This window comes from Prenolepis imparis, unplaced genomic scaffold (genome assembly GCF_030444845.1).
Source record: "Prenolepis imparis isolate NDT839.2.m4 unplaced genomic scaffold, iyPreImpa1.0 SCAF_17, whole genome shotgun sequence".
Taxonomy (NCBI): domain Eukaryota; kingdom Metazoa; phylum Arthropoda; class Insecta; order Hymenoptera; family Formicidae; genus Prenolepis; species Prenolepis imparis.
The window spans coordinates 718,435-731,737 of NW_028141175.1; the positions used below are offsets into that span (position 1 = coordinate 718,435).

At 31.3% G+C, this 13,303-nt stretch overlaps 2 protein-coding genes across 2 annotated transcripts; both read right to left on the reverse strand.

Moving 5' to 3' along the window:
* Positions 1-480: 480 nt before the first annotated feature.
* On the reverse strand, positions 481-7,339 carry LOC145946556 (uncharacterized). The gene is made up of 8 exons (XM_083056226.1): positions 7,289-7,339; positions 7,074-7,115; positions 4,194-4,357; positions 3,326-3,390; positions 3,030-3,116; positions 2,521-2,646; positions 1,268-1,460; positions 481-1,079 (listed from the first exon to the last, which is right to left on the reverse strand). Exons 1-8 carry the CDS (start codon positions 7,337-7,339, stop codon positions 842-844), a joined length of 966 nt encoding a protein of 321 aa, XP_082912352.1. The 3' UTR covers positions 481-841.
* A 3,069-nt stretch (positions 7,340-10,408) lies between these two features.
* Positions 10,409-12,507, reverse strand: Asf1 (histone chaperone asf1). Its single transcript, XM_083056406.1, has 3 exons — positions 12,259-12,507; positions 11,817-11,932; positions 10,409-11,704 (listed from the first exon to the last, which is right to left on the reverse strand). The coding sequence occupies exons 1-3, from the start codon at positions 12,365-12,367 to the stop codon at positions 11,330-11,332; spliced, it is 600 nt and encodes a 199-aa protein (XP_082912532.1). The 5' UTR covers positions 12,368-12,507; the 3' UTR covers positions 10,409-11,329.
* Positions 12,508-13,303: the final 796 nt, after the last annotated feature.

Genomic DNA, 13,303 nt, shown 5'->3' on the forward strand with positions numbered 1-13,303 from the left:
ATCGAGCACGCTGCATCAGTAGAAGGTAATTTACGTAAAACTTTCAAAATATTTTTATTCTACGCAATTACTTGCTTATTTGGTAGATTAAATACATGCCATTATTCCTAAATTATTGTAATTTACTAATGTATATAATGCAATTTTAATAAGCATTTTCGATTTTAATAATGCAATAATTAAAACTATTTTAATATATATATATATATATAATATATTTAATATATTATATATATATGTACTATATGATATAATTATATATATTGATATAATCATATATATTAATATAATTATATATTATATATATTAATATAATTATATATTATATTATAATATATATTGTATATTAATATATAATTATATATTATATATATAATTATATTTCTTAATGTAAATTAAGACAAATGAGCAAGTAATATGTTAAACTATAACAAGAGAGCAGAAGAAAATATATTAAAAAGTATAATAAATGATAGAAGCATTTAGAAATGTTACAATTTTTATCATAAAATGTGTGCAAATCTTATTGATAATCTAAAAATTTGTCATATACAAAATCGAGCATATAAAAGAGATTGTTGAAATTTTTTTATAAATTACTTTTTCAATATGAAAAAGTGTAAGGCAATTTTTTATTTTATTATTTAAATTTTACAATTCTAAATAATAAAACATCTAATCTAATCTGTAACAGCAGTTAATCTATAACTGTATGATGATCCACACGTACAGTTATTGATTAACAAAGGTTAATTACTATAATACAAAGTTTGATATTATGCGTTGATGTGTCATACTATTACTGGATTATATCGTGATGTCAATATTAATACGGTTGTGATTAGTCTTCTCTATTCAGGTTTATTGTGATACTTTGTTGAACCATTTGATTGATTTGAATTCGATTTGATTTTATCTTCTCGCCTTGGTTGTTTGGCGCAGAGGCAGAATCTGTAGTATCACCATTCTCATTATTATGCGGTAGTTCATCATTATTATGTAAATCTGTTTCTTCTGTTTCCTCTCTTTCTTCTGTTTCCATATTCCTGTGATTTTCCGCCACATAAATAGCCACTTGTCTGTAATGATTTATGATTTATTAAAAAATATGTTAGGCTATGTGTAAATCTATTAATATTTTATATAATTGATATAATTGTTGGAGAATTAACAAAAATAAGGGTGAAAAAAACTAAACGATAGAATTAATTTATTATCGATTATGAGATCGACTATGAGAATATGAACAATTAATTTATTTACTTACCCACAAGGCGGGCTATTGTTGCAATTGAAATTATTCTCATCCGTATTATTGTTTGTACGAGCATATGTATTTATTGGTGTGTAGCGAAGAGTGAACGGAATACCGGTTTGATACTGACTAGTTTCTCTTCTTTCGTTATTGTTATGCGGTATATAATCACATCTTTTTTTACCAAACAATTTAACGAACGGCTCTGGAAGCAAACAGTTACAAATTATTATATTTATGCAAAGTTGTCGCATATTACTATACTTTTGATACTTTTTTGATACAGTATAATATATATAACTTTGTTTAGAGAAGAATTACCGCGTTTATCGCACTTGTACTTCGCACTTTCAATTCACCATTCAAATACATAGGTAAACCGTAGATGTACTGTAATATAATAATTAACATTTTTTTCGTTAACATATACTTTTAATCGATTACTTTTTCGTGCACTACCATGTGTATATAAAATATTATAAGAAGCGTGCGATTAGAAAGTGCAAATTATTTTTGTAATATTGACTAATCAATTTATCAGTTTATGTAGATTATTGCAAGTTTATTGCAAGTTGGAAAAAAATATGTATTTCCCACATTGAATGTGTTCTATGCATTATATCTTAAAGGTACCCATTTCTTTTTGAAATTTCATTAATTAAACATTAATTATTAAACAGTCATGAAAAAGCAAAGTTTTCTTTTGCGCAGATTCAATTATTGATTGATCGCTCGCAATCTTGTTTATATCGTGTGAAATAATTTAGAGATGTAAAACGAGTACATTATCTTAAAACAAAGCTAATTTGGAAAATTTAATGCAGTTTTTTTACTATGTTATGCTGTTAATCGATAAATTACAGCTTTATTAACGATTATCTTTATCCCTGCAAATATTATTTTCACATGCAAATAACAGGAGTTATATCTGACGCTCAATTTATTAGGAATAATTCAGATTCTTATCAGATCTCTCGCATGGGAATGTTTTACTATTAGAATGTTTCATAAATACGGCAGATTGCACAATATTATAATATTAAATTTAAAATTATCACTTTAGTATTAAAGTTTTTGTTTCTAATCAATTCAAACAAAATTCTATTGCGATAAAATTAATAAAGAAATCTGTATAATTAAGACAATGCGACAAAAAACTTTTCTCACCATAAGCAGTGAAAATACATATATTGTATATCTACACACACACACACACACACACACGCGCGCGCGCGCATACAAATTGTATGTCTAAATATACTTACTTTGTTCTTCTGGGTCTTCTGGTGCACTGGCGACTGCCATAGCACTACTTGATTCTACTTCCAGTGCTACATCTGATACATTATTTGATCTAGAGTTGCATCTAGAAGTCATTCGACGATTGCAGCCTGAAAATAATATTTAATATTTAAACTTTTTACTGTGATTCAACATTGAATTATGTAAATATATTGTAAAAAATATTACAGAGTTACACCAACAATAAGTGTAATTTCATATACTTTTTTTTACAATATAGTCTGTTTTTATTTCGTAAGTTTTTTTTATAAAAATGAAATTACGCAGATAGTCGGATGTAACTTTTGTTATTTTTATTATACTTTATGGTAAAATGTAATAGTCTATTCTTGACATAAATATGACAACACAAATTTTGACTTTATACATTATATACATATCATGTGTAAAAAGGTCCAATGTTTGTAAAACAAAAAAAAAAGAATAACAGAACAAAAATATAGCATATTTTTAAAGAAATGAAAAAACTTACGGCGGTAACAACACAGACAAAGTACCACGACGACAAAGAACACTCCCGTAACTATTATGCATATAATGAGCACAGCATTAAATCCAACTGCAAATGAAATGAATAATTAAAGGAAAAGCAAAAAAATTATGTAACATATTAAGTAAGACATATATCAATGATACATAAAGATCTTATATCGATTTTTCACTTTGACGCGAAAGAATAGCAAATAAAAATCAACAATGGAGCATATGAACAATTATTTTCCATTTATTTAACGAAATTCATTTGTTTTGCGAAATGACACAACTTACCTTGATTCTCTGTATATTTACATGGTGGCGTCTCTTTGCCAGTAGCAAGAAGCTCTGTTGAGTATCTATAAATCAAGAAAATAGATAATTTTGTAAAAAAGATAAAAGGCGATTCTTTTATATTGCGGAAATACATGTATATCAAGTGTATGATCCTCTTTCATTTTTACATAATACGCTTCACATCCGTCGTTGATTTACAAATTTTTGATATTATTCTAATCGGATATTTATTTATTATTTTCGACCAGCGAAGCAATCATTTAGTCGATTAAAGTAAAAAATTGTTTTATATTGATATTTTTCATCAATTCTAAGTTGCCAAAAGACAGCATTGATATAAAATATACATATATCAATATATAAAGTTTAAACTGTGAAATATTTATCTTTTTATAGACGAAAATGTTTATGTGATATATGAAATATTATTTTCAATCCTTTTATGTTCTGATGAGACTGTTTTGTGTGTTCAAAGTAATGATACAATAAATATATTTTTTCAAATTTGAAGCAGCATTATTTGGAGAAATTATTTCCATCAAATAGGTGAAGAAAATAATGTAATCTATTAAAAGCTCATTTGTATTTTTAAAGCACATTAGTATTTAAAACACATTAATATAACAAAATGTTGAACACGTAGTTTAAATTTTATTTACTCCAATATACTGAATATAAAAAGTTAATTAAACTATGCGTTTAAGTGCGAGAGATTGTAATAAATCTCACAGTATTGCATTATATTTATTGATAACACGCATATATACTTAATGTCGGTACAATCGAATAAAGTCTGTAGAGATGCTGATACACGGAAAGAGAGCAAAATATATAAACAAGAGAGAGCGTTAATATATTTTCTTACCCTTTTATGCAAGGACCACATTGCGATGGATCCCGTGCAGGGATCTTTCCTTTCATGCGATTGTATCTGCTACAATCTAGAATGTCCACGCATCGTCTGGAGATATCATAACAATATTGTTTGTCAGAACAATCGTTGTCATTTTTGCATTCATCGTTCAAATCCTGCAAAAAGATGTTAATGCATTTCAGTGCAAAAGTAGAAAAATAATTAAAATAATTATCTTATTTTAGTTTTCTGTGTGTGATTTATTTTCGGCTATTAGTTACATTCCACAATGAGAAAAAGGCGGAAAAATTATTGGTGGTCCAGATAAGAACAAATATTAATTTTATAAAATCTATAATATCTAATATCCATTTTAACATAATTACTTATTAGTAAAATCGAAGCATTTAGTTAATTATTTTCTGATCTCTAACAAAGCTTATATAAAAACAGAATCTCCGAAGATTTCGTATTTACAATTAGATAAATTGAACTTTGGTTATAACAAAGAACCGATTACAAAGGTTTCTTATAATATTTATTTTTAGGAATGTATTTTAAGAATAATAAAAGATTTTTTTTTTCTATATCTAAACTGTACAGGTACTTTTGTTACAGAGAAACCCCGCGTAAATATAATGGACAAAAATTAAGTGGTTTAAAATTCCTCGAGAGAATAGCGAACAATAGTTTCACTCGAAATATTTCATATAAGATCAATCTATAAAGTGTTAGGTACCTATTAAAGATTAAGGATGTGATTCATTATCATATCGCCCGTGTCGACAAATATACGCACATACATATATACACGCATACACATACGCATACACACACACACACGATCGAATACGAATCTCGGAGCACTTGTTCGCTCCTGAATGCGTGCGCAGCTTGCGAAGATTCTCGGCTTCGCAGAGACCGGGAAGAAGACAGGTAGTGATGACTCATCATGCACTGGATGCCATTATGAACGAACCAGGGAACTCCAGCTTCCCTCTCTCAATCCTACTCGATATATCGATCGCCGATCGCGCTTTTTTCCCTGCTCCAGCCATTTTTACGCGATTCCATTTTGTATTCCCAATCCGACCGATTTTTGTTACAAACAGGAAATATAATCATAACGCACTGCATTCCTCGAAAGCACACAATTTCTTTTTTTTTTTTTCACGGCATTCCACCACATCCGGCCGGTGGGACGATATCGAGAAATGCGGCGTAATTAATTAAGCGACGCGTCTATCGTCTATTCATTTAACTAAGATTCGGAGAACCTGTTTACGCATTTCTTTTGTTCTTAGAACTTTCGCCGATTTTTTCTTCTCCTCGAAAGATGACGAAATCGCTCGTGCAGTTACTCCATCCTACATTTCGCTTTCTTCTCAGTTGTTTTATTCCGGAAAATGATCCTCTACCTCGATTTAAAAAGCGCTTTAGATCGATTCTTAACAAATCACATATACTATTAAAATTTGCGAAATAAAACTTTGTAACGCAAACGTGATATGCAAATTTTCTGGAATAACGTAATTATATATGACAATAAAAAATATATTTTATAAACTTATACTTATTAGAAATTTTTATATTATTTTTAATAGTTATAAAATATCTTTCTCATAAAGTATATAAAATGCAAATATATAGTTCGTTGCGAATTGACCTTTAACGCAAAGTAAATTTCGTACGAAATTCACGAAATTTGATAATTGCGGAACAAATCTTATGTTAGAAAAATGCTGAGTCATTTCTTTGAATTCATCAAAAAATCATTAGATGATTGAGATCCGGTTACATTAGGCAGACTCGATTACATAAACCTGACAAAACGAGATTCGCCGTATCTTTCATTATAGTGAAAATTGGTATATAATTTTGACAAGTATTCGCGTATATTTGATGCTTAACGGATATAGGAACTCATCTCATACAAAATGGCGGTAGTCCGCCATTTTGCGAAATTTTATTATCCATGATTCATCAAAATGGCGAATGATTTACTCACATGCATCTAATGAGAAAAAAGAGAGAGAGAGATGCAGAAAAACAGAAAACAAAATTTACATAAGTAAAAAATCAATCTTCAAGCTAACTTTATACAGTCAATTCTTATAAAAATTGTAATTTTGTATATGAATAATTATCTTAAAATTAATCTTGTTTTTCTGCAAAGTTTATTTGTTCGTAAAAAAAAAAAAAAAAATAAAGACATATATATATATAATTGGATAATCTCGAAAGGGACAATCGCTAAAATCAATTAATTAATTTAAAATCAATTAATTTGAATTATACATATGTGCAACTCGGTTTACATTTAATTAATCACAAAAGATTGGCTGTGTTTTATTTATAGTTAATTACTCGCAAAAAATAATATCCATGTGTAATAATAAAAAAAAGATTCAATCATTGTACTTGATACAGAGAGAGAGAGAGAGAGAGAGAGAGAGAGCGAGCTTATTATATATACACTTGCAGTTAAAATCCCTTATTAAAGTTCTCGAACAGTCTAGCACATTCAGGATCTTCATGCGCACGCGCTATTTGCCTCGTTCATCCTAATGATTCTTTGTGAACTTTATCGATTTTCACGATCAATCTTCGATGGAAAAACCGTCCCACGACCATCTCCCCTCTATTCACGATTTATCTTGTGTCAAATCGTGGCGATTTCGAGCTGCTTATAGTCAAGGATGGTCGCGCAAAATCACAATAACCGAAGGGGTGATTTAACAATGATCAACGCATGTGTGTGTTAAAATTGACGTGCTATATCGTCTGGATTACTTGGTACAATGAACATTTCTTTTTTATCGATCTATTAATTGATTGCGATTACAGAATCGGATTTAAAATAATTATATTGCTTATTTATGTTGTACTCACCATTTCGACGATATTGTAGATGAGATTTGAGTACAATACTCGCTACAGCAGCTGATATGTCACTATTGAACGAGTGATTAGAGAATCTAAAATTAATCGTCCTAGCGATCGGCACCCTCATTCGATCGGCAGCTTCACTTGACACTTGGGTAACGAGGTGTGAACTGATATTCACCTGTCACTCGAACTTGTCAGACTGGAGGGTTGGCTTCTACTGAACATGTTCGTTCCTGCAACGAGGGGACTCCGATCCCGTACCCCGACATCTCACAATTCGGTGCTAGAGTGGGGAAAGATGGACCCAGGGCCGCATTTATAGCATGGTAGAGTCCGACCGAAATTGAGAGCAAATTTCGGCTACGTTAACCGAAACTGTACAAGTCGCAAATTATTATGTTCAAGTAAAGACTAATACTTTTATTAGTATTTAAGTATAAACTTTTATGTAATCTCAATAATAACTTATATAAAAGTTTATAACTTTTCAAAAGCGGATAATATAATTCAATATTATAAATTATAATTATAATGCTTTATTTTATAGTATATTATTTCGTATTGTTTAAGTACTTCAGAAATATTTTTATATTTTAATAAGATATTTAATAAAATCTTATATTACCTTATTTCTTATTTCAAAAGTACAATGTACATGAATTTCGCTTTTTAATATGTAATTTTTGTAAACATTTATTCCTTACAAAAGTTTCGGTTTTCGGTTTCAATTTCGGCCGAAATAAAATAAAAACCGAATATTCGTTTTCGGTTTCGGCCGAAACAAAAAAATTGATTTCGGTCGGACTCTATAGCATGGATCATAAATGCCATTAATTCTCACAATGGGAGACAGGAGACAGTTCTGTATAAAATATAAATTGGCCATATAAATTTACATCCATATAAAAATGTAAAAGTTGAAACTAATGAATGTATATATTGAAGATAAATTTAGGAAAGAAAAAAAAATTATTTGAATAAACAAATAGTCGCACTCGTGTGCAATTATTAATAATATAAATAATTGATTTATTTAATGAAGCGAAAATTATTACCTTTCGGAGGGGAAATATTAATTGCGTTGCGCAAAAAAAGCGTGTGTCTTGTATTCGTCAAGTGAATTAATTGTTTCTCTCGTATGTGTTTCCTATGCAATTTCTTTCGATTTGTTTCTCTTCTCTTTCCATATATCTTCGTTATTTGATTATACATCATTATTTTTATCGTATATGTTGTTTCATTTTGCAGAGTTACCTCGCGCAGAAAGATAAGATTTCTTGCTGTGGAATGCGTCCCTGCAAACAACATAATAGATAAGCGATTGAATGAAGTTAAATAATTTTTGCTGCGATAAATTATTTTAATTCATGTTTATATAATTAATCGAATGTGACACTGCGATTATTTGAATAATATCTAAATTACTAAATGCGATCAGTAACATTATTATTAAAAAAAAATAATAAATAAAATAAAGAGATATATCGACATATAAATTAATAATACTCATTTAAATTAAATTTGTAATTTTTGTTGAAGAATAAGTGATAAAATAAAGATATAGGCTAGGAGGAATAGATTAAAAACCTTTCTGCTCCAAATCAGATTTATAGATTTTGTGGATGTGTTTTTTACACATTCTCTTTTAGATTTTTTTTCTGGAGATCTGGGCCTTCAGATTTACACTCAAATCCTCATAATATTGATCCGTTATTGAAATCCGCGACGCAATTTCATATGTTATCCTAGGAAAACACAAGCAAACTTTAGAGACGATGCCCTTTCGCAAAATCGAATGCAAATATAACCTATCTTTTTAAACCAATAACCCTCAACCATATAAATACGAAATTCTCTCTCTCTCTCTCTCTCTCTCTCTCTCTCTCTCTCTCTCGCACGGTTCTAAAATGCAACTTTTTAAGATTAGATTGATTGTTTTGCATCAAGTATAAATAATTTTAATAATCACCATTATATCCTCATCTCATATATGAAGATAATATTATTCTATATCTGATGTTAAATTATAATTTGTTTATGTATGTTGTATGTTTGAAAAATATCTATAGGTCGAGGCTTTGAAAGTATATGCATATTTATAACTATAATACACACTTTTATACTTATTCATAAAAAAAATCATATAGTACAATATAAAAGGAAGAGAAAATCGGAAATATTTCTTAGAAATTTTTAAGCCAGATGGAATTTTTAGCCCTTTTTGTTAGAAAATTTCGAATGTATGTTAGCACACACATATATATATATATACACAAAAGGATATGAATTTAAAGAGAAAGAAAGAGCGAGGATTAACCAAACAATACAACTTAGAGGTTCTTTTTTTTTGTGGGATTTCTCGATGATTTATTGAATAGGGATAGCTATCTATAGTGACCTTGAATGTGTATACATATTATGTACAACAATAATAAACATAGGGATATATAAAATATTGACCAGATACGTTGAGGGTAACTTTTCTCTCTACCTCGAATAAAGTTTTTTTTTAGAAATTATTTTGAAGAAACTATTATATACACATACATTTTACGATTTCCTTAACTTTTAATGTACATATACCTTGGTAATCAAGTGAAATAACAATTTCGGAAGATGTACGAATTGATACATACTCTACATTCTTTTGGAGTAAAAATTAAACGGCAAAAATCTTGCAACAAACACATATCGGTTAAAGACTCAACCACATTATAAAGGTTTGTTCGCGTCGCGTGCCCCAAGCATGCCCCAACATATGCTTGGGGCACGCGACGCGAACAAACCTTAAACTTAAATGTACGACAAAAATCGTCGTGCCGGTGGCGCATGCGCATGCGGAGTATTATGGAATGTGTAGTACAAGGAGACATACATGCACACTTCTTATTTACAAACTTTGTAATCGGTCTAATATACATGCAAATGTTACAATATTTATATAAATTACCGATAATCATAAAAATATAAACTGTTTTCACATTGTTAATAAACATAATTTAAATTGAATTTAATACATAAAGTATAATTTCCTGTTAGAGAGAGAGAGAGAGAGAAGGAAAGAATACATTCAAAATCTCTAATTAAAAAAATGCTAAATGTATCATTTCATAAAATTTAAGTTCTGAAAACAGTTATGTAAAAAAAATTTTATTTTTTTACATCACGATAAGATTTCAACGATTGGAGCAACATTGCATATAAAATCTAATTAATAAATTCTTCATTTAAAAAATATAATTTATCTTTATTAGTATAATCAAGAAAATATTTATGTAAATTATTTTAATATTATTATTATTTTATGACGAAAACATTTCTTTTTTTTTTAATTTGGGATTTTTTAATTGCAATTTATTAAATAATAAATGGCGAGCGTATAGCACGCGCTTTATAATATTCTAGTATGTAAAAAAATTGTATTAATTAAATTGACAATGGTGCGTTGCATGAAATATAAAATCTTTGTTGCATATGAAAATACAAGTAGATGTAGATTGAATAAAACATAGGGATTTTCAATCCGGAGAAAATTTAGAAGAACTGTCTTACTTCCTCAAGTAAAAAACATATGTATTTTTTTTTATCTTAGTATTATATACAATACATTAAAAAATGGAAACTGCCTTATAATCTATATGCAACAAGTGACGTTATAATAAGCAATAATAATATAATACTTAAAGTACTTAACATATCTTTTAGCTTCCAAGCTTTAAACTTTAAAGTATAGGCTACCGAAACACAGTAATTGTAAAACAATATTGTATTACAGAGCATTGTCCAATAATCCGTTGCATTATACAATAAAACAATTTGCAATTAATCACTTATTATATTTAATTTGTTTGTAGATGGTGTTTCATACGATTGCTCTTTAATAATTAATTGTACGCATTTTTTTGCAGAAATTACGCCATTTTAAGATGATAGAATTCGTAATCCAGTATAATAATTTGATGGTGAGAAACATGAGACGCTAACTATTCCACAAACAATTAATTGTCTCTGTTATTCAGGTTTAAGATTATCACATTACCAATGCATAGTATTTTTTTCAAAATATACAAACTTGTTGAATCTTATCGAAGGAAAACATTGATAATTATATGAAAGGATATTTTGCGCAATTTTTCGAATTATCTAAATATACGGAGTGTGTACTTCCATCTTTTTTTTTCCAGGTACTACTTTATCGTTAAAATTACTGTATTAATGCTAGTTCACCCAACTTATTCTTATCAGCAGCAAATCGTTTTTCACATTACTTCCATCCCACCATTCTGTGTATTTTCCGTAAAGCCTAATGTGGACGTGGGTGCATCTTGCGACGTATCTTCTAACGCTGGCGCTTCCATACCTTCTGGAAGATTATTTGCCGTTCCAGTTGGACAATCGTCCCAGTTGATTTTAAATCTAGTGACACGTGGTTTGTCTCCTAATATATTCCTTTGAACTTTATCAAATTGTGGCTGTGGAGGTGGATTCTCCCGGAGCTCTGGATCCGTATACTCGTTATTTATAAAATAACCCACTCGAACAAATTCGTGACCCCTGTAGGAACAAGTCAGCAATACGACAGTTACGCCTAAAGCATCGTTGACTGGAATCCTACTGACGTCCGGTGGATCAGCCTGAAAATATAGGATATACAATATTAGTCGGAGAATATTAAAATCCCCTTCAAGTTGGATAAGTCGCAGAACAAAGCGTTTATAATAATAAAGCTGATTTGTGACGCTGTACCTGAAATACAAACATATGTCTTCCCTCTGGAATTGGACCAACGTAAATGGTATCTAGAACTTGATCAAATTCCTCCGACTCTGCACTGCCTACATATATCATTTTCCATTCCAAATCTGAAATATTACAAATTATCATCGTGTATTATTCTCACACCGTAAGAATTGACAAAACAAATACATTACATACAGGTTTGGCCATTAAAAGCTTCATATTATTACATTCGATCATATCTATCACGTTCTTCGTACAATAAGTTAGAAATTTCGCAATATTGAGCAATATATTATAGGACACTCGCAAACAATTTCGCGGAGAGAAAACTGCGTGTGACATCACTATCTCGTAAAAGTAACCTAAAGATGGATGCGCGCGTTCGAAGGATGCGTGTATTTCGGCGAAATATCGAGTACTCTCTACTGCTCGTTGTCGGTACTCGTACCTTCCTTGAGCTCCTCGATGCACTCGAATGTGACTTCGAACTGGAACGGGTTCAGAAACGGCGAGGGATTGTCGAGAACGGCGACGTTCGCCAGTTGAACCTTGGCCATAGTGCTAGATCCGACGAACTCTCGAGAGACTTTTATGAGACAACGAGATCGATTCCGACGAACATTCACTCCGGAGAAGATCCCGGACGTTACACAGCTGGTGGCGGCCAAGTTGAACGCGTACCGCGAAGTTAGGCGCGACTATTCACGCTGCCGTATTCAGGTGTCGACGGATAAACAACTCCATCGCAGCACGCAGGGGTAAGTTTGGCGGCAAACGAACCGCTTCCGGTAAAGACGTCGCGCGAGCGACGAAAAAAAAGCGACCGTCCGTCCTTGAAACGCGACGGTTCTCGGGGCTCGGGATCGGCGAGCGCGCGGCGGAGAGATTCGCGTTTGAAAATTTTACAGGGCGACGAGGAACGTTGGACGACTACATTTTCGCGTCGTCCCGTCGCGAAACATGATGTTTGTTTACCACGCACCGCTCGACGCGCGTTCGAGGACCTTTTGAAACGAGGAGGTCTCGCGAGCCTCGTGTATTCGGCGACGATCGCCCGTAAATTCATCTCGCGTTTACAAAAGTCTCCCAGGTGAATTTTGCCACGCGTTTATTTCGTATTTCAGCGAAATTCTCTCTCGAGCCCCAGGGGTAAGTTGTTTGGCTTCGAAGCGAATTTCGCTCCGAAGAGAAACGCGGAAACTTTCGCGAGCCTAGAGATATTCCATCCAATAGCCAATTGGGCCGCTGCCGCGGGAGTCTAGGGATCTTTACGCGGGCGGCCAATCAGGCGCGTCCGGGCTGCTTTCGTGAGAAAATCAAAATGATCCTGTGCTGTGATTGGTCGAATCTGAAATTTCACTGAATTTCATTGAAATTGGACTGAATGAAATTCAGTGAAATTTCAGATTCGATCAATCACAGCACAGGATCATTTTAATCTGGATCATTTTGATTTTCTCGCGAAAGCAGCCCCGATCTTTACGCGGGCGGCC